This window comes from Xiphophorus couchianus, chromosome 24 (genome assembly GCF_001444195.1).
Source record: "Xiphophorus couchianus chromosome 24, X_couchianus-1.0, whole genome shotgun sequence".
In the NCBI taxonomy this organism is placed as follows: Eukaryota; Metazoa; Chordata; class Actinopteri; order Cyprinodontiformes; family Poeciliidae; genus Xiphophorus; species Xiphophorus couchianus.
In genome coordinates this window covers 6,311,699-6,336,481 of record NC_040251.1, presented here as the reverse complement: position 1 = coordinate 6,336,481, position 24,783 = coordinate 6,311,699, and the positions used below count along the sequence as shown (strand labels likewise).

General features: G+C 43.7%; 1 protein-coding gene and 1 long non-coding RNA gene across 2 annotated transcripts in view; one reads left to right on the top strand and one right to left on the bottom strand.

The window, feature by feature from the left end:
- The window catches only part of itpr3 (inositol 1,4,5-trisphosphate receptor, type 3), a 48,427-nt gene that overhangs the window by 6,120 nt on the left and 17,524 nt on the right, over positions 1-24,783 (top strand). Inside the window, exons 2-28 of the mRNA XM_028011526.1 lie at positions 1,792-1,862; positions 5,750-5,871; positions 5,944-6,030; positions 7,554-7,712; positions 8,479-8,577; positions 8,851-8,934; positions 9,015-9,161; positions 9,726-9,821; positions 10,194-10,238; positions 10,312-10,454; positions 11,238-11,337; positions 11,416-11,576; positions 11,688-11,829; positions 12,948-13,112; positions 13,742-13,914; positions 14,065-14,184; positions 14,839-14,920; positions 18,527-18,642; positions 18,722-18,973; positions 19,878-20,022; positions 20,109-20,253; positions 20,628-20,830; positions 21,778-21,898; positions 21,973-22,027; positions 22,100-22,265; positions 23,330-23,488; positions 24,672-24,746. Of these exons, the coding sequence (XP_027867327.1) occupies positions 1,792-1,862; positions 5,750-5,871; positions 5,944-6,030; positions 7,554-7,712; positions 8,479-8,577; positions 8,851-8,934; positions 9,015-9,161; positions 9,726-9,821; positions 10,194-10,238; positions 10,312-10,454; positions 11,238-11,337; positions 11,416-11,576; positions 11,688-11,829; positions 12,948-13,112; positions 13,742-13,914; positions 14,065-14,184; positions 14,839-14,920; positions 18,527-18,642; positions 18,722-18,973; positions 19,878-20,022; positions 20,109-20,253; positions 20,628-20,830; positions 21,778-21,898; positions 21,973-22,027; positions 22,100-22,265; positions 23,330-23,488; positions 24,672-24,746 (3,433 nt within the window). The remainder of the gene's footprint in view (positions 1-1,791; positions 1,863-5,749; positions 5,872-5,943; positions 6,031-7,553; positions 7,713-8,478; positions 8,578-8,850; positions 8,935-9,014; positions 9,162-9,725; positions 9,822-10,193; positions 10,239-10,311; positions 10,455-11,237; positions 11,338-11,415; positions 11,577-11,687; positions 11,830-12,947; positions 13,113-13,741; positions 13,915-14,064; positions 14,185-14,838; positions 14,921-18,526; positions 18,643-18,721; positions 18,974-19,877; positions 20,023-20,108; positions 20,254-20,627; positions 20,831-21,777; positions 21,899-21,972; positions 22,028-22,099; positions 22,266-23,329; positions 23,489-24,671; positions 24,747-24,783) is intronic.
- Positions 12,176-21,611, bottom strand: LOC114141120 (uncharacterized). Its single transcript, XR_003594780.1, has 3 exons — positions 21,354-21,611; positions 15,294-15,304; positions 12,176-12,187 (listed from the first exon to the last, which is right to left on the bottom strand). It is a non-coding gene; the product is annotated as an uncharacterized LOC114141120 (long non-coding RNA).

Here is a 24,783-nt window from a genome sequence, read left to right as displayed (position 1 = left end):
TCCTTACATAGAAATAAACTCTGAAACATGAAAATGAAAACAGGCTGAACTCTTTATTTGGTCCTGAACCTGAAGAACCGACCAGAACCTGAACGAAACCCAACATGGCTCCAGAACTTCAGGCAACTGACAGCATTTCTAACCGCAGGCGGGATTCTCATGTTGTCTGTCATCTTTATTGGAGATAATAGAGACAGTCAGGATGAAAAACAACCATCATAATAATAGATGTTGTGACTGAATGAAAGTCATGAAAACATGAATATGTTTTCATGAAATGTGACTGATTGCTGTTTGGTGAACAGCTGCAGTGTAACTGGTGCAGCTCCTTTGATAACCAGGAAGTTTTATTTTTAGAACAGTTCTTCTCTTCCGTCAACACATTTAGCACCAAAACATTGAGATGAGTCTTAAAATTATCTTTATTATTGTTTTTATCTTAATTACTATAAATATTACAAAATATTAAGATACATTTTAAAATATGTCTGTTTTATGTTTATTTTTAACCCCAAAAAGGCAAAAGTTCAACATCCTCTCAAGCAGTTTCATCATAATTCATGTTTAATTTTATATTCTATCGATAGATGAGACTTTGTCCTCTTTATGAAACTCAGCTGCTCAACCAAGCGAGTCGCTTCAGGAACTGAAATACGTCTCCAGAAAGCAAACACTAATCATGTTGTGTCTGCATGCACCTTTATTACAGAGTAATAAACAGTAACTGCTGTCGGATGTGAAGCGTTTGACCAACATGTGGAGCTGAGTTAAAACCCGAGTCGAGCGGCCCGCGTTAGAAACCGCGTGAAAGCGCCTCTATAAATAGATCCGCTTCCTGTGCGCAGACGGCCGTCCTGCAGCTTTCAGCTTTTGTTTCAGCCGCTTTACGAGTCGCATCCGGTCCTGCTGCTCCTCACCATCAGCCTCCTGCAGCTGGCACGCCGTCATCTCGCTGCCGATTGGCTGGAAGCTGAACGGGACGGCGGCCATTTTTAATAGTCAGGTTTAATTCAGATGTTTTATTACTGAAATGTTTTTATTTAACACTTGGACGTCCAGCCAGTAGATTGGGATGTTTAGGTTATTTCCAGAGGTTTAATATGAAGATCTGAGAATTATTTGTTAGTTTTGTTCTTTGAGGTTCAGACTAGAATCAGTTCATGATTCATTAACAAGAAAACCATAATAACCTCCAACTTTATCATCATAAACAATGTTTTCATTAAAAACATCATCAGTGACTCTTTTTTCAGTTTATAATGTTGAGTTAGAGTTTTAACCATCAACTTTATTTATTTGGATCTACAGATATTTCTGTTTCCAGAATCTTTTATTTATTTTTCATTTTATTTTCAATCTGACAGAGAATCAGTGGAGGGAGCTGAAGATTAGGGTGATGGTCAGGAGGCCTTCCATCCATCAGCAGAGAGAAAACAACGTGAATAAAGCAGATCAGTTATTTAGACTTGGTTGTCATTTTTCTGTTTTTCTGACGTTAAATCGGAGCAAATGTTCCGAGTTTCAGCTCAGTTAGTGTTAACCAGAACATCACTGGGATGACAGGAGAAAAAAGGCTTTATATCTTGAGATCCTGTATTTTTGGCACATTCCTCAGAACTAACTTAGTTTGGATTTTTAGTTTTTCTCAGGTCATAAAACTGAATTTATTCCTAATTCTGGGTTAAATTGACCAACTTTGTATTTTTGCTCAGTTGTTGCGCCTCTCTTTGGTTTCCTGAAGCGTTATGAGGCCGTTTGCAGGTTATTGAATGTTTCTGTGTGTGTCTGCAGGTTGGTGGACGATCGCTGCGTCGTGGAACCGGCTGCTGGCGATCTGGAGAACCCGCCCAAAAAGTTCAGAGGTAACGCTTCCTGTCTCCATCCAGAGATAAAACCAGGAGTATCAAGCTTTTACTATGAAAGGTTCAGGCCTGAGGGCGGGTCGCCCGTTACCATAACAACGGCCAGTTAGAGGATTTTCTACATTTTTTAAATTAGAGGAAAACATTTTCCTCACAACGTTCGGTTCAAATTGATTATTTCTATAAGTTTATTTATAAAGGAAGTGGACTACAGCGCCAGGCATTCTGGGTAAATACAACCAAAGCTAACATGTTAGCCTAGCGCTAGCAGCAGAAATGGCTCCTGGTCTTCAGCCAAAGACTAAAGAGAAATCCTCCAACACTAAAATCCTCCATCTTGTTTCCATCTGGTGAAGAAGGAAGTTGCTCTCAGTGTCTTCAGAGGTTTTTGTGTGGTTTCCTTCAGTGGTTCTTGGTGCAGCGCCCCCACAGGCCAGGAGGGGAACAGGTTGGTTTGGGTCAGAACCACAGCAGCTGGAGGTGGAGCAGGTGATGGAGTTCTGGTTCCAGTAGAACCGGGTCGACCGGACCATCAGGAGGGAAAACATTCTAAACCTCAAATTAGAAACAGCTAAAATGTGTTTGGGTCTCCGGCCGTCTCCATGTGCAGAGGACGGGCCGTCGGTTCGATTCCCAGTCTCACACCACTTCCTGCACGTCTTCCTCTCTCCAAAACAAATCATTTCATCAGTTTCACCTTCTGCTTCCATCATTGTGGTTTCACACTGTAAAACATTTGGTAAAGGTTAAGTTATGAATCATGCATTGTCAGAGACAGGAAAGCATTAAAGGCTGCAGGAAAAACCCAGGTTGGTTCTGAATGAGAGGAAAACAGCAGGAACAGACAGAAAAACCTTCATTAACACAAACATCACAAATGAATCCATGCTAATGTGATTTAGATTTCAAAGAATCAGATTAAATGATCAATATGTGTAATTACTTATTTAAAAAATGAAAAGTTAAATTTTTCCTCTTCAGGATGAAATGTGTCATTTATGAGATTTAAATTTTCTTCTGCTTGGTTTAGTTCATTCAGCTGGAATATAAAACATAATTTATGTATAAATAAATGGTGACATAATGAATGGGTCTGAACCAGTTTGAGAAGCTGTGAACCGGTACCAGACTTTCCTGGGTCGGAACCAGTAGGAAGCCATTAAAGCTGCATGTGGAACAGAAATAACGCCTTTAGAGCGAGTCCAGCTCCAATCCGCAGGGAGCCGTAGCAACACCAAGCTTCCAGCAGTTTCTCTCTGCTGACCGCTGCAGGGGCCAGTCCATCTGGTTCCGAGGGGCCGGTCCATCTGGTCGGCTCCTCTGCCGGGGCCTGGGGGGGCGGTCCAGTTTAGAAGTGGATCACAGACAGAGACTGACGGCTCAAACTTTACATTCAGAGTTTCTGACTAAACTTTCCTGTTTGAGGTCAAAACTTCCCGACCCAGTTCCACCGGTTCTGTCAGGAGGAACGCGGAAGAATCCAGAAAAATGTCACAAAAAGCTTGAGGATGAAAATCTAGAACATCCATCCATCCATCCATTTTCTGTTCACCCTTGTCCCTAATGGGGTCAGGAGGGTTGCTGGTGTCCATCTCCAGCTACGTTCCAGGCGGGAGGCGGGGTCACCCTGGACAGGTCGCCAGTCTGTCGCAGGGCAACACAGAGACAGACAGGACACACAACCATTCACACACAACACACACCCCTAGGGAGAATTTAGATAGACCAATGAACCTAACAGTCATGTTTTTGGACTGTGGGAGGAAGCCGGAGTACCCGGAGAGAACCCACGCATGCACAGGGAGAACATGCAAACTCCATGCAGAAAGACCCCGGCCGGGAATCGAACCCAGGACCTTCTTGCTGCAAGGCAACAGTGCTACCAACTGCGCCACTGTGCAGCCGCTAAAAAAATCTAGAACATCTAGAATAGAAATGTTCTTTACTGTCCAGCAGTGAGCAGATTAAAAGGAAACATAGAAACAGTAAAATAAGAGACGGCACCAGAATAACAAATAAACTACATGGAAAAATAATTCACTGTTTAAAATAAATCTGCAGCTCAGTAGCTCAATATGAAAAATGTGCATGAATATTGGTGCATAAAAAACAACTGAAGTGAAAAAACGGAAAAATCCTGCAGGGATTTGACTCCATATACTGAGGACTAAAAATAATTGAGTTAATCTCAACTGACTGTAATGAAAAGTTTTAATTTGATTTAATGTCAAATGGAGGAAGAAATGCTGATGTCGAATTTACATATCTGATTTTAGTACATAAATAAATAAATAAAACAAAAAATTAACTGTTGATTTTAACATAATAAAACTTCAAACGTAATCAATTGTTTTTTTTCGTTTGTTTTGTCCCCCAAACGGGAACCTTTGTAACGTGTTTCTGGTACGGCCATAAATCTGACGCACAAGCAAAATCAGCAACTAATGAGAACATTCTGGAAAAGTTTGTTAATTCCAATAAATCCATAAAACAAATCACAATGATTCATTCAGACGGATGTTTTTAAGCGAACTGCTAATTATGATGATTTTCTGCTTACAGCCAATTAAAATATGTCTCTTATAGATATGAATTAATCCGTGGACTTTAACTCGGTCACTTAAATTAACAAATTACAAGGATTTTAACGCTTAAAAAATGTTAACTGGTAGGAACCTTTGCATGCCAGCGTTTCTGGTATGCCAGTAAATCTGACGCACAAGCTACATCCGCTAACGCAGCGATGGAAGCGGCTTCTCTCGGGTTAATTTCTGCTTCTAAACTGATCTGAAAAGGCTAGTGTTGTGTTCAACTTGTGCTAAAAGGACTTAGCCTATCAGCTATGCTAGCCTAAAATAGCGTCTCATGCTAAACATTTAGCAGCTAATGCTAATGTTAGCACAGTCTGGATTTCTAAAGAAACTCCAGGAATGATCAGAATATGTAATATGGTTAAAAATATAATCAAGTCCTACCACAAAAAATAAAATAAAATAGGGATTTGAAATGCATTTCTTGTGTTATCCATAAAAAATAAATGTATTTTTAATGATTTATTTTGTAATAAAATCTGTAATCTGGTTTTAGATGCATTTTTAATGTCTTGTAGATTATGTTAAAAACAAACAGAGCTGTGTGGCGGTACCGTGTGAAACAGACATGATCCCATTTGGACCAAAGTGACAACTCAGAACATTAAACACACACACGCCCACACACACACGCCCACACACACACACACACACAGATATCTGCTGTTTGACAAACACACACAGTGGAAGCAGGAAACACCCAGGATCTTGCAGGAGAGTCAATATTGACTGAGTTCCTTTCACTCCTCCGGTCCAGATGTCACAACGCCTCAGGATCTCGGTTCAGAGTCCCACTCCGGACTGAGATGGGTTCTGGAACCAGGACGGGTCCAGAAGGCTGAGGAGGAGGTCAGGGAGCGACTGGAGGGCCGGGTTGCCGCACAGAAAAATGAAAACAAAGCGTCTGCTGGCTGGTTTCCAGCTGAGCCTTCAGGCTCTGATCACATTTCTCTGAAAACCTTCAGAGCTGCGTGTCGGGTCCTGTCAGCACTCCCAAAGCACCGATTCACCCCGAGGCCTTGAACACAACGCGGTCTGAACACAACGCGACCTGAACGCAACACAAAGTGAACCCAAGGAAATAACAAAGAGGAAAATTCCCACCAAAAAACTGAGAAACTTCAGGATTAATTTCACTTATTAAAACTTTTATTCCCGGAATAATAAGGTCATAATATCAATCATGTCATGAAAACTGATATCATCTTTATCATCTGGGTTCGGTTCTTTTCCTGTTCATCAGACGGTTTCTCGAAGTCCAAACAGAGTTCTAGAAACGGTTCTGTTGTTTTCCAGACTGCCTGTTCAAGGTGTGTCCGATGAGCCGGTACTCGGCCCAGAAGCAGTACTGGAAGGCCAAGCAGGCCAAGCATGAGAAGGACAAGATCGCCGACGTGGTTCTGCTGCAGAAGCTGCAGGTAAGCGGGCCGGGCCGGCGGAGGAGGTTCTTCTGGTTCTGGTTCTGATCTGGTTCTGTTCTGGTTCTGCAGCACGCGTCCAACCTGGAGCAGAAGCAGAACGAGACGGAGAACAGGAAGGTCCATGGCGACGTCGTCAAATACGGAACCGTCATCCAGGTAACCGGCGTTTCCACAGCATGAGGTTGACCCGGTTCTGGTTCTGGTTCTGGTTCTGCAGCAGAACCCTACAAAGCTTCTCTCCATGCCATCAGATCTGTCATCTTCATCATCAGAACGTCTGAATGATAACTAACAGAAAACATTTCAGTCAGTCTGTCCGGATCCGGACCAGATCCGGACAGACTGATCCGGTGGTTCCGGGTCGGTTCCACTCAGCCGGACTCAGCAATGGGAGCTGATCCAGAATCTGTATTGACGTGTGATGACGTATCAATACATATAAACTGCCTGTGCAGAAACTGTTGGTTTGACCTTTGACCACAGAAGTCAAAGGTCATGTTTGTCTTCACATGAATATATTTCACCAGATTAGAAATGTTTAAACGTTCCTCTGTGAATGTGGTCGTGTGGAGCAGCTCTGACTCATCAGTATCCTACCTGCAGTCAGTCTGGAGAATCCGGTCGTCATGGCGATGTCGAGTCAACAGCGGCTCATGAATGACTTTTACTCACTTCTTACTGGCCGAACAGGGCGCTCCCTGTTTCCATGACGACCAGGTGATTCACTGCCGTTTCCCGACATCAAAGAGCCGATCCGAAGCATCTGGGATAGGAACCGGGTCAGTAACCATGGTTACAGAGCCTCGGTCCAGACCAGCAGGTCCAGGGAGTTAGATGTTAATCCAGATCCTTACATGGTCTCAGGATATAGATTATCTGTTAATCTGGAGCCTAACCTGTGTGTATACCAGGGCCAGATTATTGGTTAATCTGGGCTGATCACAGGTTATCAGAGCAGCAGGAATCCCTCCCAGCCGCCGTCTCTCATCTGGATAACTTTACGGCCCTGAAGCTCAGTCAGTATTGACTCTGAGATAACGGCGTGTCAACACACAGGTGGAGACAGCAGGGTGTGTGTGTGTGTGTGTGTGTGTGTGTGTGTGAGAGATGAAGGAGTGGAGGAGTTGGAGGAAACGCCTGATGTTTCTGCCTGTAGAGCTTTAAACTGGAGCTGTCAGATTAACTGTCAGACGCTCCGGATTAAAGAGGCAGGAAGATGAAATAATCTGAGATGATGAAACTACCAGAAGAGCTAATCACCGGCGTTAACCCCAAACACAAACAGAGAGAGGAAAAAAACAGAACTGTGAGCAGAAACATGAAGGAAACTGATAGAAAGCTAACAGCTAACAGCTGACTGACCCGGTTCTGACCCGGTTCTGCTTGGAGTCGGACCAGGAGAGGTGGGGTTGGGATGTGATGCGTTCGCTTCATTATCATCATTTTCATTGTTTAAATGCAGATTCTCCTTCTGCTGCAGAATTATGGCTCATGTCTCACATTAGTGACGGATAAAACCGACGCTGGAAACGAGACAGGAAACGGTTTGGAAGTGGAAAGATTTCATGTTTGGGATGAAAACGTCAGAAGTACAATGAAGACGTCGGATATCGATCATAATTTGCTGCCATGTGAACACAGCTTTTCTCTGTCTCTCCACATGTTCATCTCATGTGCAGCTTCTCCACATGAAGAGTAATAAATATCTGACGGTGAACAAGCGTCTGCCGGCGCTGCTGGAGAAGAACGCCATGCGGGTCACGCTAGACGGGACGGGGAACGAGGGATCCTGGCTCTTCATCCAACCATTCTGGAAACTCCGGGCCAATGGAGACAACGTAACAAAATATATAATACATGACCTTCACATGACCTTCACATGATGGCTGCGGCTGCTGAGTCGTGGTTTACGCCGTTTGTGAAGATTCACTAAATATTAAGAAAATGTTCTCAAAAATGGAAAAAATCTATAAAATGTATTAAATATGAAAAGTTTTAAACACATTAACATTATTTCAGTAAAATAAAATATAAAAGTTTAAAAAAATATTTCAGAAAATTGATTCATTAAAACTGTCATAATGCATAAAGTGAACATAAATGTAATTTTGCTAAATTTGATTAAACATTGCATTTGTTAGTACATTAGCTTTATAAACAGACACTTTGAATTTTTATTTAACTTCAACTTTTACTGACTGTTTAAAATATTTTTATATATTGCATAAAAATCTAAATATATATTAAAAACTGTTGATAATCTCTAAACATACAGAGAAGTTTTTTATTTGTGCAGCATCACATTTAACATTTATTTTATTTATTATGAGAATTTACTTTAAAAAACAAAGATCATAGAATTTAATTCAACTTTTTAATGCAGAGTCTGAGCAGGGATTTAAACCCTCAAATCCTATTTTTAATTGAGCATTTTGCAATTTTACATAAAATACTGTAATTTTATGTGATTTAACTTTAATAATTTTTCCCGTTCCGACCTGAGCTGCTGATCGCTGAGCAGAAGTTTAACGACGTTCAGTTTCGTTGAGAAATCAGAGAATATTTTAAGCAGACAGTCTGATGAATGTGCTGTTTGTGCTGCAGGTGGTTGTGGGAGATAAAGTCATCATGAACCCGGTGAACGCCGGCCAGCCGCTTCACGCCTCCAACTACGAGCTCAGCGACCATCCAGGCAGCAAGGAGGTGAGACGACAGGAAGACGGGAAATCAGAAAAATATACAAAAACATAAAATATGAGAAACGATCGGAGACTCAGATGGACTCGAACCGAACCGAGCAACAAAAAAACTATTAGATTTTGGCAAAAGAGACAAAATGAGTCCAATAAAGAGGCAAACGGAAGCTAAATGTCTAAAGAAGATTAAGAAATAATCGTAAACATAACATGTAGTGATATCATTTCCTTCGGCCTCGAACTGCTGCAGACTCTGACATGTGTCTTCCTCCCCCTGCAGGTCAACTCTGTGAACTGCAACACGAGCTGGAAGATCAACCTGTTCATGATGTTCAGCGACCACCGAGAGGAAGTCCTGAAAGGAGTGAGTCAGCACAGGGACAGCTCACCTGTCTGCAGAAATGAACCCTGGGAAACGTAGTTTTAACCCCGGCTGTCTCCCAGGGCGACGTCGTCCGACTGTTTCACGCCGAGCAGGAAAAGTTTCTGACCTGCGACGAATACAAGAGCAAGCTGCACGTTTTCCTGAGGACGACTCTGAGGCAGTCGGCCACGTCGGCTACCAGCTCCAACGCCCTGTGGGAGGTCGAGGTACACACACACACACACACACACACACACACACACACACACACGAACACACGGACGCACACACACACACACACACACACACATATACACGAACACCACAAGCTGGTATTTCTACACAAATAAAGAGTTTCCATTGACAGAAATCATTTTATTTACTGAATTTCTTTTTGACCATTACTGGTCAAACCAAAGCCTAGTTTATATCTCCCTCTAAAGCTGACCTTTAACCCTAAACACTGCAGCAGGCCCAAGCTTTGGTCCCCATAAGGTTAGTAAATACGACAGAAACAGGTAAACACACAGAGGAGATGAAGAATAAAATATGTACAATGTTCTTTTGTGATTTTATTTTATAAAAACAAAAACAGAATGATTAGAAATCACACAGTTTGTTTGTGATGTTTGGAGGAGAATCTGCTTTGAGGGAGCAGTGAGTCGGCGGTGAGGTGTGCGGCAGACAGGTTGACTAAAGATGGAGATAAATTTACAGCAACAAGAACTAAAGACACCCTCTGACTCACCTTCCACCTGTAAGCGCTCTCTGTGTCCTGATTGGTCCATCAGGTCGTCCACCATGACCCCTGCCGCGGGGGGGCGGGGCATTGGAACAGCCTGTACAGGTTCAAACACCTGGCGACAGGAAACTACCTGGCTGCCGAGGTAACCGCCATGTTTCTGTTTCCGTCTCACATTTTAATTCTTCTCTCTGCAGCATGTCTGGATGGTTTCATGGATAAACTTTCATTTACTGTATTTTAGAAACAGAGCTACTTTAATGGTAATAATGATGTTATTAATGAATTCAGCTGATAAAAATCAATATTCAGTATTATTTTTATTTGCTTTATAGAAAGATTTTGACACAATTAATCGTAATATTCTGCTACAATGCTGGGCTTTAACTAGGTCAGTATTTTTAAATCTGTTTAGAGTCCCACAGGGGCGACCCAAGACTTTTGCACAGCAGCAGGTGTTTTACTCCTCAGTGCTGCTGGCTGGAGAAATCCTTGGACATAACTGTTGTTGTTGCAGGAGAACCCGGGGTACAAAGGGGACAACCCTGAGCTGTCGTCCTCGGTGAGTTTCCTCTCCTCACCACCAGGGGGCGAAGGAGAGCGAAACAGACACTGGGAGGTTTGTGTTTCTGCAGATGGACGCCAGCCGCAGCAGCAAGCGTTTCCATGGCGAACGGATCAAGTACAAGCTGGTGGTGGTTCCCCACGGCAACGACATCGCCTCGCTGTTCGAGCTCGACCCAACGACCCTGCAGAAAACCGACTCCTTCGTCCCGCGGTGAGGAACGTCCTGCTGCTGTTTCACAATAAAAGTCCAGACATGTTTCAAATTAAAGCTGAATTTATCCTTGTTGGGGAAAAAAATCAATTTCAGCTTCACTTCAACTGTTTGTTGAACAAATTTGATCTGAAGGCAAAAAGCACCAAATAACATCTCAGTTTCCCATCAGGTAGTCTGATTATACAGAGCATATATGGAGGACTATTCCTGACAAAATTCTATACAAAAATAAATAAATGTGCCAAATATTACATTAACAAAAGAAGAATCTTCCCAGTTTACTCACTCTTTGTAATCTGTAAATAGAGTGACAAATAAATTATTTGTAAATTACTTTATCAAATTATTTATTTATTGCCATATGTATTGTCAGTTTTGGCAGAAAACCTTTATGTCAGTAGTTACCTCTGTGATGTTCTGAGCGTAAAGCTGAAAATGTCTCCACCATGTGGTCAGAGGTGTGAACTGTAATCTGTCAAAACGACAGATCGCCTTCAGATTATTCCGTCACATTTAAGGTCCAATATATTCTATACAACGATTAAAAAAATTACATTTTAAAACAGAAATGTCTTTTTAATAGAAAGTATTAATAATATCGGCTTAACGGTTATTTTCAAAAGACAAACAAACCTAATGAATCCTAATGACCTGAATATGACTGTAAAAGGATTTAAATCAAAGGTTTCAGCTATAATAAAATAATAACATGTTCATATGAGTTTATTATTTTACAACGTCAAAATGTGACAAAATGTTTTCATGTTTTCATTCCTTCAGGAACTCTTACGTGCGGCTGAGACATCTGTGCACCAACACCTGGATCCAGAGCACCAACGTTCCCATCGACATCGACGAGGAGCGGCCCATCAGGCTCATGGTGCGTCCGGCAGCTTCACAGAAACGTCAGACTAGTGACAATCTGTCTGCTGACTGAACATCACGAGTCTCTCTGCAGCTGGGAACTTGTCCCACCAAGGAGGACAAGGAGGCCTTCGCCATCGTTTCCGTTCCTGTCATGGAGATCCGTGACCTGGACTTCGCCAACGACGCCAGTGCCATGCTGGCCACCGTAGTGGACCAGTTCAACTCCGGCTTCATCAGCCAGAACGACCGCCGGTAAGGCGTCCAATTCCAAACTACATCCGACCCGAAGCTGCCGGTTCCGACCCGAAGCTAACGCCCGTCGGTTTCGGTCAGGGTTTCATCATGGATTTTTCTTGCCCTCAGCTTCGCCATCAAGCTGCTGGAGGACGTGGTTTTCTTCGTGGTTGACGTGTCCAACAGCGGCCAGCCGGTTCTGGACGTGGTCATGTCCAAACCCAACCGGGAGCGGCAGAAACTGATGAGAGAGCAGAACATCCTGAAGCAGGTTGGATCCCTAAAACCTGTGAAACTGAGTCTGATAAAACAGGCCAGCAAACTCCTACACAGGCTTTTTTCTAATAACTTCCTGTCCCGGGACGGAACCGGAACTTCAGTCTGGACCCAGATGAACTGCAGAATTTAACATATAAAAACCAGGACTAGAAGTTTAACTTGTTGATTTTGATCAATTAATTACATAGATTTTAATGCAATTAGTTGTATTTTTCTTTTACATACAAAAGTCAGGAGCTGGAACCTTTTCTATTCGTGTGTTTCTGGTACACCAGTAAATCTGACGCACAAGCTGCATCCGCTAACAGCAGCCATGAGGCTGCTTCTCTCAGCTCACTGGGGGTTCATTTCTGCTTAACAGGAGTTAGCCTTTCAGCAAAGCTATGCTAGCTGAAAATAGCACCTGATGCTAACGATGTAGCAGCTAATGCTAATGTCACATTTCTAAAGAAGCTCCGTGAACGAGCAGAGAAACTCTGGGAAGATGAACGATAGAAAAACACTTTGATCCAATCTGATGAAGATCCTGAAGAACAGATTAAAAATATTTAACATCTCTGATGTTTATTCAACTGTTTAGCAACAAAAGGGGCTTTTGAATTGAAAATGTTGCTTATTTTGTAGATAAAATACAACGTTTTAATCAAGTTAAAATAAAAATGAATTTGAACCACATTCACATTGAACCAGATCAGAACCAGAATCAGCCTCATGAAGACCCACTGCAGCAAAATTCTCTTATTTCTAAGTTTCAAGGGATTTTTTTAAATACAGCAAATTATGAATTTAGAAAAATAATGAAAATAATTGAATGAACTCCTGTGTTCAGGTAGTTCTTTTTTAGTTGTGTGGATGAATCCGAGTCTTTCTGCTTCTTACGTTCTGTTCATTTATTTAGTCTATTCTTATGATTTTTTATTCATTGAGGCATAAAAACAAAAGAAGTTGATGAAACTTTTCCAGAGAGAAAAACAGAGAGAAGATTCTGATAACAAGAAAATATCTGGAGGGTCAAATGGAGCTTTTTATTTCCCTCAGTCCTGGTTTCTGTGTGGTTGCTGCTGTGGTTGCTGCTGAGATTGCTGTGATTGCTGCCGTGTCTGTGTTCAGATCTTCGGCATTCTGAAGGCTCCCTTTAAGGACCGCGGTGAGGACGAGGGCCCGCTGCTGCGCCTGGAGGAGCTGGCCGACCAGAAGAACGCTCCGTACCAGTACATGCTGCGGCTCTGCTACCGGGTACTGAGGCACTCCCAGGACGACTACCGCAAGAACCAGGTTGGTTCTGGTCCGGCTCGGCTCTGGGCTGAACCAGCAGGTGTATCTGTTACCTGCTGTTACCAGATCGTTTACTAGTGAAGTTAATCCACTTTAATTCAAAACTATCCTGAATATTTACATTTCAGTAAAAGAATTTCAGCTCCAAAAGCAGGAAGTGGACTGCAGTGCAGGGCATTCTGGGTAATGCAATCAAAGCTAACGTGCTAGCCTAGCGCTATCAGGAGAAATGTTTTGTGGTTTTCAGCCAGAGACTAAAACCGTTAGTCTTTGGCTAACCGCTAAAATCTGACGCCTCCATCTTGTTTCCATCTGGTGAAGAAGGAAGTTGCTCTCAGTGTCTTCAGAGGTTTTTGTGTCGTTTCCTTCAGTGGTTCTTGGTGCAGCGCCCCCACAGGCCAGGAGGGGAACAGGTTGCTCAGCGGGTTGGTTTGACTCAAACCATCCAACTTGCTATTCTGTGGTAGCAGATTGGCTTTTTATCCATAATTTTTATAGCCTGACTGTATAAAGATCTGATGTGTTTGGTTACAGTCAGAGACCTGAGCAGAGCAATATGGAAAGAAAAGAAACCACAGAAATGTTTGTAAATGTAAAACGATGGTCATCATGTCCGACTGCTTCTGCAGGAACACATAGCGAAGCAGTTTGGAGTGATGCAGAGTCAGATCGGCTACGACATTCTGGCGGAGGACACCATCACCGCTCTGCTCCACAACAACCGCAAGCTGCTGGAGAAACACATCACCAAGACGGAGGTGGAGACGTTCGTCAGCCTGGTGCGCAAGAACCGGGAGCCCCGGTACGTCTGGCAGGGGAGCTGCCTCTGATGCTTTCACCTTCATCTGCCACAGGACAACTATAAAACCACTGCTGGTGTGTGTGTGTGTGTGTGTGTGTGTGTGTGTGTGTGTGTGTGTGTGTGTGTGTGTGTGTGTGTGTGTGTGTGCAGGTTTCTGGACTACCTCTCTGATCTGTGTGTGTCCAACAACGTGGCCATTCCCGTCACACAGGAGCTGATCTGTAAATGTGTGCTGGACCCCAAAAACCAGGACATCCTCATCAAGACGGAGTGAGTCAGAGCTGAAGGAAGGAAAAACGTCCTCTCTGTTCTTTAAGAGCTTATTTTTTAAAATGCTTTTATTTTGAAAGAGTTGATACTGTTACTGAGGAAACTGTCTCTGCTGTAACTTTGAAGATGCATATTTAACCAGACCAGATCTGTAATTACATTTAGTTTCAGAATAAAATCCAGATTCGTCAGTTTAACTTTTTTACATCAGTAAAACCTAAGAAAACAATTTGATTGGACAAGAAGAAAATGCTGTTCAATATAAAATATAAAATAATTATTCTAACATGATCAATCCTCCAGCAGCGCCACAGGTGCATGGATATTATGTTATATAGGAAAATGTATTCAATTTGGCACAGATGCCCTTCCATTGGCCAGCAGGGGGCAGCATACGGATCATAACAAACAGAACTAATGATACTGATATTAACATAGTTTTAAAACTAGAGATGCACTGATAGCAAAATTTGGGCCGATAATTTTGCTGTTATGGTTGATAACTTTCTGAAACCCAAAAGGCAACAAGATGGAATGAAAAGCAGATTTTTATTTCGCTCCAGTTTTATTTCTCAGGTTAACATGTTAGAAATAAAGACTAACTTCAGCTGATAACGCTAACTCAGTAAAACCATTTCCTGTTTCTGTGTTGAGGCGGCGGGTCCCAAAAGAGGCTCATCCTGGAGCCGCTCAGGGAGAATACCTGGGAATGGAGGACTACGGAGACGAGGACGAGGTACGTCAGCTCAGTTTTCATTTAACCGCTTCCACCTTTTTTATACTATATTAGGAAAACATGGAAAATGCAAATGAACAAATAATTAATTTCCTTTTTTTTTAAAAATAAACATTTTAATGTCTAAAAGTCAATATCAGCTTTGCTTTAGGGGTCGGGTGCATTGTGTGATGGGTGGCGGCCAAGGGAGGGGACCCTGGCGGTCCGATCCTCGGTTGCAGAAACTGGCTCTTGGGACGTGGAATGTCACCTCTCTGGTGGGGAAGGAGCCAGAGCTAGTGCGTGAGGTCGAGAGGTTCCGGCTAGAAATAGTCGGTCTCACCTCGACGCATGGCTCTGGTTCTGGAACCAGTCTCCTTGAGAGGGGCTGGACATACTTCCACTCTGGAGTTGCCCAGGGAGAGAGACGTCGGGCAGGAGTGGGCATACTTGTTGCTCCCCATCTCGGCGCCTGTACGTTGGGGTTCACCCCGGTGAACGAGAGGGTAGCATCCCTCCGCCTACGGGTGGGGGGACGGGTTCTGACTGTCGTTTGTGCTTACGGGCCGAACGACAGTTCAGATTACCCACCCTTTTTGGAGTCCTTAGAGGGGGTACTGGAGAGTGCTCCTCCTGGGGACTCCCTTGTTCTGCTGGGGGACTTCAACGCTCACGTGGGCAACGACAGTGAGACCTGGAGGGGCGTGGTTGGGAGGAACGGCCCGCCCGACCTGAACTCGAGCGGTGTTCTGTTGCTGGACTTCTGTGCTCGCCATGGATTGTCCATAACGAACACCATGTTCAAGCATAAGGGTGTCCATATGTGCACTTGGCACCAGGACACCCTAGGCCGCAGTTCGATGATCGACTTTGTCATCGTTTCATCGGATCTGCGGCCGTATGTCTTGGACACTCGGGTGAGGAGAGGTGCGGAGCTGTCCACTGACCACTACCTGGTGGTGAGTTGGCTCCGGTGGTGGGGGCGAAAGCCGGTCAGACCTGGCGGGCCCAAACGTGTTGTGAGGGTCTGCTGGGAACGTCTGGCGGAATCCCCTGTGAGACGGAGCTTTAACTCCCATCTCCGGCAAAACTTCGAACACGTCCCGGGGGAGGTGGGGGACATGGAGTCTGAGTGGACCGTGTTCCGTGCCTCCATTGTCGAGGCGGCCGATCGGAGCTGTGGCCGCAAGGTTGTCGGTGCCTGTCGCGGCGGCAACCCTCGAACCCGTTGGTGGACACCTTCGGTGAGGGATGCCGTCAGGCTGAAGAAGGAGTCCTATCGGGCCTTTTTGGCCTGTGGGACTCCGGAAGCAGCTGATGGGTACCGGCGGGCGAAGCGGCATGCGGCTCGGGCGGTTGCTGAGGCAAAAACTCGGGCGTGGGAGGAGTTTGGAGAGGCCATGGAGAAAGACTTCCGCACGGCTTCGAGGCGATTCTGGTCCACCATCCGGCGTCTCAGGGGGGGGAAGCGGTGCAGCACAAACACTGTTTACAGTGGGGATGGTGTGCTGCTGACCTCTACTCGGGACGTTGTGGGTCGGTGGGCAGAGTACTTCGAAGACCTCCTCAATCCCACCAACATGCCTTCCACTGAGGAAGCGGAGCCTGGGGACTCTGGGTTGGGCTCTCCAATCTCTGGGGGCGAGGTCGCCGAGGTGGTTAAAAAGCTCCTCGGTGGCAAGGCCCCGGGGGTGGATGAGATCCGCCCGGAGTTCCTTAAGGCTCTGGATGTTGTAGGGCTGTGTTGGTTGACGCGACTCTGCAGTATTGCATGGACATCGGGGGCAGTTCCCCTGGATTGGCAGACTGGGGTGGTGGTCCCCCTGTTCAAAAAGGGGGACCGGAGGGTGTGCTCCAATTATAGAGGGGTCACACTCTTAAGCCTCCCTGGCAAGGTCTATTCAGGGGTCCTGGAGAGGAGGGTCCGTCGGACAGTCGAACCTCGGATTCAGGAAGAGCAGTGTGGTTTTTGTCCTGGTCGTGGAACACTGGACCAGCTCTACACCCTCGGCAGGGTCCTGGAGGGTGCATGGGAGTTCGCCCAACCAGTCTACATGTGTTTTGTGGACTTGGAGAAGGCGTTCGACCGTGTCCCTCGGGGAGCCCTGTGGGGGGTTCTCCAGGAGTATGGGGTACCGGGCCCTTTGATACGGGCTGTCAGGTCCCTGTATGACCGGTGTCAGAGTCTGGTCCGCATTGCCGGCAGTAAGTCGGGCTCGTTTCCGGTGAGAGTTGGACTCCGCCAGGGCTGCCCTTTGTCACCGATTCTGTTCATCACTTTTATGGACAGAATTTCTAGGCGCAGCCAAGGTGTTGAGGGGATCCGATTTGGTGGCCTTGGGATCTCATCTCTGCTTTTCGCAGACAATGTGGTCCTTTTGGCTTCATCGGATCGTGATCTGCAGCTCTCGCTGGAGCGGTTCGCAGCCGGGATGGGGATCAGTGCCTCCAAATCCGAGGCCATGGTCTTGAGCCGGAAAAGGGTAGAGTGCCTTCTCCGGGTCAGGGGGGGTGTCCTGCCCCAAGTGGAGGAGTTTAAGTATCTCGGGATCTTGTTCACGAATGGGGGAAGAAGGGAGCGGGAGATTGACAGGCGGATTGGCGCAGCGTCTACTGTCAAGCGGGCGCTGTACCGGTCCGTCGTGGTGAAGAGAGAGCTGAGCCAAAAAGCGAAGCTCTCGATTTACCGGTCGATCTACGTTCCCACCCTCATCTATGGTCATGAGCTTTGGGTCATGACCGAAAGAACGAGATCGCGGATACAAGCGGCCGAAATGGGTTTTCTCCGTAGGGTGGCTGGGCTCTCCCTTAGAGATAGGGTGAGAAGCTCAGTCATCCGGGAGGGACTCAGAGTAGAGCCGCTGCTCCTTCACATCGAGAGGAGCCAGTTGAGGTGGCTTGGGCATCTGGTCAGGATGCCTCCTGGACGCCTCCCTGGTGAGGTGTTCCGGGCACGTCCCACCGGGAGGAGGCCCCGGGGAAGACCCAGGACACGCTGGAGGGACTATGTCTCTCGGTTGGCCTGGGAACGCCTCGGGATTCCCCCGGAGGAGCTGGAAGAAGTGGCTGGGGAGAGGGAAGTCTGGGCCTCCCTTCTGAAGCTGCTACCCCCGCGATCCGACCTCGGATAAGCAGAAGAAGATGGATGGATGGATGGATGGATGGATGGATGGATGGATGGCTTTAGTGAACTTTCTAAACTCATAGCAAAGGATTCATCTGCAGCTAAAAACATCAGTACAATGTAGGGCTGAGCTGGGGATTAATTATTGATTAACTGATTAATAATTGGAGACAAAAACTAAATTCACAAAATTTGAACTGAGTGAAGATTTTTTTATTATTTTACATCCAAAATGTTTATATTTTTGTACAGTTTTGGCTTAATTCCTGCTCTGAGTGTTTTATTCTTTCATCAAGTGGCTTTTTAGAGTCTGTTTACTCAATTCAATTATCGATTAATCACAATTAATTGTTTAACAGTATTGGCATGAGTATTGCTCTGAATGTGCTATTCTTTTATCAGATTGTATTTTTTGAGTCTATACTCTATCTAATCTATTAATCAATTACTAAATTCGTTAAAAATGATTTAAATTATCGATTAATCGCGATTAATTGTTTCAGGTCTGGCTGATGTGGACGGATAAGACCAACGAGAAGCAGGATAAGAGCATCCGCCAGCTGGCCCAGGAAGCCAGACAAGGAAACGCTCACGATGAAAACGTCCTCACCTACTACAGGTAGAGCTCAGCGTAGAAATCTTTTCCAGATGTCACCTGCGGAGCCGCCGTGCGTTCGTGAACCTCGCTGTCTTCGCAGGTACCAGCTGAAGCTCTTTGCTCGGATGTGTCTGGACCGCCAGTACCTGGCCATAGATGAGATATCCAAGCAGCTGGACGTGGAGCTCATCTTCCTCTGCATGATGGACGAGACGCTGCCCTTTGACCTCCGGGCTTCTTTCTGCCGCCTCATGCTTCACGCACACGTAGACCGAGACCCTCAGGAACTCGTGACGCCGGTGAAGTTCGCCCGACTTTGGACCGAGATCCCGACCTCCATCACCATCAAGGAGTCAGTAGATCTTAATGTTTCAGTAAACGTATGAATACTTTTGGACTGTCAACTAAAATATGTTCTGGAGCTTTTTTAAAGTTTGAAATATTTCTCAGGAACTAAAAGGTTTATGGAAATAAAGGTAAAAATATAAAAATGAACTTATTTTACTGAAGTACAGTGAAAGAAAAAAATTAAAGACAAAAGTATATTTTCACCAAAAGATGATGGTGATGATGATGATGATGATGATGATGATGATGATGATGATGATGATGATGATGATTATCTCTTTGGAAGCAAATAGTTTTAATCAAATGAAGTTAATGATCCAACACCTGATCCAGCAAAATTCAAGAAAAATCACTGAAGCAAAAAGTTTTTTAGAAATCCAGACTAACTTCACAAAGGAGCCATTTTGGTTCTATTTGGACTCTTTCAAATGTATCAGATTTTATTCTTAGGCTCATTTTCCCACTGATATCTGAACATAACTTGTTGCTGCATCTAATATTTGTTTTTGCAATGAAATGAGAGATAAATTTCTCCACACTGCTGTGGAGGATTCATACATTCACTGAAACTTTTCTGTAGCTTCATAGTTTCAACATTTTCAGGAGACAAAAATACCAAAAACTGTCATTAATCACACCAGTGTGACAGAGACACTGGGAGCACTGGGAGCACTGGGAGCAGCGATCATCACCTGCATTGGTTTGTTTACAAATGATTATGAAAGGAAACGGCACCAAGTGAAAAAAACTAAATTAGGTTTTGGTCCAGACCAAACAAACAGAGAAAAACATCAGGAAATGATCTTTCTAAGATCTGGATGATCTCTGTGGGATCTGGATCTTATAAAGATCAGTTTCTGCTGATCTTTATAAGATCATATGAAATTAGTCTCTCATTTCGTCCTCAGTTATGATTCCAACCTGGACGACAGCAGAGACAACAAGAAGAACCGTTTTGCAAACACCATGGTGTTCATGGAGGAGTACCTGAACAACGTCCTGAACGATGAGCTTCCGTTCCACAACGAGGAGAAAAACAAACTCACATACGAGGTATTTCTCTCCTCTTCCCGTTGCTACGGCGATCAGAATCCATCCGGCTGCTCTCTTCATCCGGTCTGTCCTCCTTCTTCACGCAGGTGGTGAGTTTAGCCAGACATTTGATCTACTTTGGTTTCTACAGTTTCTTTGAGCTGCTCAGACTCACCAGGACTCTGCTGGGCATCATTGACTGCAAACCGAACCCTGCACACAGCAGCATCCCGTTTCAGGAGGAAAGCTCAGGTACGACCCTCTGATTCTGATGGACCCTCTTAGAGGACGGGACAGATGGACTGGACAGATGGACCCTGTTAGAGGACGGGACAGATGGACGGGACAGATGGACCCCGTCTGCCTTATGGAAGCTGAAACTTCTACCAGGGTTTAAAGAGATAGTCTCGATTTTTAAATTAGGGTTCTGGGAATGTTTTGCACCTGAAGTAGACATAATCTGTCTGTCTAACCTTTAGCCTACCAACAGTTAGCATTCCTTTACTTTTCTACAAACTCGCAGCATTATGGCATCTGTAGACCTCAGCTAAAGGAAATATTGCTGTCAGTACTTCAGCAGAACTCCAGGTCAGTGCATCAGAGATGACTGTGGTTTGTTTTCACAGGGAGGAACGTAAGGCGCACCATCCATGGGATGGGACAGATGATGTCCACCATGGTCCTCAACCGGAGGCAGTCCACGCTCGGCGGCGCCGGGCCGAGGGGGGCCGGGTTTGTGCTGGAGGGACAGAGAGGCAGCAAAGATTGCATCGACAATCTGGATCTAACGGTGATGGACACCAAGCTGAAGATACTGGAGATTTTACAGGTTAGGAAAGTATTTATTTAAATGACTAATGCAGTTCAGTTCACTAATGATGAGCAGCGCTAACGATCTGCACCAACACAATGTTTAGCTGAAGCTAATGCTAAACATCAGCCATGTTGATACTCACCGATGACACTTGCCATGACGTAGTATCTCGCCCTCTACAGGATAAAACATGTCATTTCACTTCTACTTGTATAAATTGTGCTTCAGGAAGTGATTCTTTGGAACAAACGTTTCACTCACATTTATAGTTGTTGAGTTTTTCTGCTTTTTTATCCAAAGTGACAGCAGTAGGACAGGAAGCACACGGGCCGTCAGTGTAGTAATTAATTATATATTGTATTATATACAGTATATATATACAAATCTTGTATATAGTTACAATTTTATTTTATTTTTTTACATACAAAAGTCTCAAGCTGGAACCTTTGTATTTGTGCGTTTCTGGTACACCGGTAAATCTGACGCACACGCTACATCCGCTAACAGCGGCGATGGAAGCGGCTCCTCTGGTCAAAACGATGATCTGATGCTGGAAAAGACTGTTGTTGTGTTCAGGTTGTGGTAAAAGGAGATAGCCTGTTAGCAAAGCTATGCTAGCCTAAAATAGCATCTCCATGCTAAACGCGTAGCAGCTAATGCTTATGTCACATTTCTACATTTCTGAAGAATCTCCATGAACGATCAGAGAAACTCTGGAAATCTGATGATTGAAGAACCTGAAGATTAAACTATAAATAAATTTCTGTTGAACTTTGACGTCTGTTTATTCAACAATTTAGCGGCAAAAAGCGTTTTTGATTTGAAAATGTTGCTTATTTTGTTAATATATAGTTTTAGATTAAAATGATATTAATGAATTACAGGCCCTGACATTAACTTTTTATTTTAGTTCATATTGTTCATATTGGTAACTGAACATGTGACGCTGTCGCCTTCCTCAGTTCATCCTGAACGTCCGGCTGGACTACCGTCTGTCCTTCCTGCTCTCCGTCTTCAAGAAGGAGTTCTCGGACGTTTACCCCATGGCTGAAGCTGACGCCACCACTAACGTGGAACAAGCAGGTTTGAAACTCTTTGTTAAAATGTTTGAGATTTTCCGTCTTTTCTGTGATTGTTGACGGCTTCTCCTCCTTCAGCCACCGTCAACCTGCAGCAGATCGGCGACCAGGCGGAGGCCATGTTTGGAGTCGGGTATGTGTGGTCGGCCATGTTGGCCCGCTGCTTCCTGAGGGCTGCGGGTGCTGAGCAGTTGTGTCTGTGCAGGAAGATGAACAGCATCCTGGAAGTGGACGACGAAGGAGGCCGGATGTTCCTGCGGGTGCTGATCCATCTGACGATGCACAACTACGCCCCTCTGGTGTCCGGAGCGCTGCAGCTGCTCTTCAGGCACTTCAGCCAGAGGCAGGAAGTGCTGCACACCTTCAAACAGGTGAGCAGCAGGAAAACATGCTGCTGACCGACAGGTTTCTGCTGATTCAAGGAAAAATCTGGATTAAATCTGGACTTAATCTGGATTAAATCTGGATTAAATCTGGGCTTAATCTGGATTAAATCTGCACTAAATCGGGACTAGATCTGGACTAAATCTGGACTAGATCTGGATTAAATCTGGACTAGATCTGGATTAAATCTGGATTAAATCTGGATTAAATCTGGACTAGATCTGGATTAAATCTGGATTAAATCTGCACTAGATCTGGATTAAATCTGGACTAAATCTGGATTAAATCTGGACTAGATCTGGATTAAATCTGCACTAAATCTGGACTCAATCTGGACTCAGATGGAAAGAGAATAAAGATTAGAACATGTTGGTCTCAGATTGTTTTTAATTAAGAGAACAAAGAACAAATTTTATTTTTATTTAAACTCACCAGATATGATTTCAAGTGTAAAATATTTGACCCAAGATGCAGTAAAAAGTTTTTTAAGCAACTTATAAAAGTATAAACTACAGACACACAAGTTATTTATTTTTCACCTCTGATTATTGCAGTGTAACATCAGCTGAAAGAAAATCATAAAATATGCCTCTAAAATCTTAAAAAGCAAATTTTGAGTAATTTCACAAGATGATGTATGAATTTTAATTAATTGTTTCAACCAATCAGAAAATATTTCTTTCTCTTTTCAGCTTTTCTAAAGATAAAAAACTCAGATTTAAATATTTAAGATTCAAAAGGAAAATTACAAACTTATAAAAAGAGTTTTTGTTGTTTGTCTCAAACAGGAACATGTTTATTTCATAAAAACTCATTTCCACCAAGAAATAAAAAGTAAAAGCCCAGCAGGAAGTCATGATTTAGAGTTATGAGATATAAAATCTTGATTATGATACACTGGATCAAATCTCTTTGTGAATTTATGTCTCATAATTTTGGCTTTTATTCTCAAACTTATAACTTTAACCCTCATAGTTCTGACTTCCTGCTGGGCGTTTGGCCTGCTGCTGCTGCGACCTCTGCTCGAACCGTTGAGTCTTCGTGTTTCCAGGTGCAGCTGCTGATCTCGACGCTGGACGTGGAAAACTACAAGCTGATTAAAGCCGACCTGGATCGCCTCCGCACGCTGGTGGAGAAGTCGGAGCTGTGGGTGGAGAAGAAGAGCTCGGGTGGAGGAGACGGGAAGAAAGACAAGAAGGAGAAAGGGGAGGTGAGAAACGACACATTTACATTTTATACACATCAGAGGGGAACATTTTCTTCATTTAAATTAAAATCTGGTTCATGTTGAACGAAGTTAATGACCTGCAGCTGCAAACTGTTTGCTCTACAAAATAATCGGAGTCAGGAAGAGCCTTGGCTTCTCGCTCCGCTTAAACGTCAAAGGAAATAAAAACGACAGTATCATCAGCTTTAATAAAACATTTAGTATCAACCTTTGAAAAGTCGCTCATGGCGCCTTTCTCCTGCTCTCTGACCGTCTGTCCATCGTCTCCTTCCTGCTTGTTTGTTTGTTTGTGAAATAAAACTAAATTTTCTGATATTTCATCTGAAAATCAAACATTTAACACAAAGTGTTTGGATGTTACAGAAACACAAATGTGATAAAAGATGGAATTATTTGCATCATTTCTTGGGGAAAATCATCATTTTTAATTTTGTTTTGATGAAAAGTAAACCACAGATATTTATTATATAATATTATAGGATATTACCAGACTAATGTAGTAAAATTCACAGTCGTTTTAAAGTCCTGCTGATTTGTGACACTTTGATGATGATGAAGAAGAATTTTCTTATTTATAAAAACTTCACCAGATGCTCAACATTCCTCATTTTAAGTTTAAATCTTTTTTCATGTTGGTATAAAAAAATATGAATCCATTCTCTCCTAATATAATGATTTTATTCTGGCAATATTATGACTTTATTCTCATTTTATTACAGTTTCATTCTTAGCCCAACTTTAATCTCTTGTTATTTTAATTATTTATTCTCGTATTTTTATGACTTTACTTTTATTTAAATACTTTATTCTTGTATTATTATGATTTTATTCTGTTTTTTATAACTTTAATCTTGTGTCTTTTCAAACCTCTTCTCATATTTTTACGTTTTTGTTTTAGACGTATTACAACTTTATTTGCATATTTTTATGAGTTTATCCTCATATTTTTACATTAGTTTGCATTTTGTCTTTATTCTTGTATTTTTACAACTTAATTGTCATAATTAATTGTTTTTTAGCCTGACTCTAATTCTCTGATGAATCTGACCAATCAGGTCAGCCTGAGGGTTTCAGGATATCAGCCGTTTCTGTGATTTCATGCAAATCAAACGTTTCCCTGAAGTTTTTCATAATCACAACCTGCCGTACCGTCTGCATCCTGCAGGGGGCGGCAGAGGACCCATCGCCAAAGAAAGAGAAGCAGCAGAAAGGAAACGAGAACTACCAGAACGTCAAAGAGGTGAGAACGTTCTCTTCTGTCAGCCAATCAGAGAGGG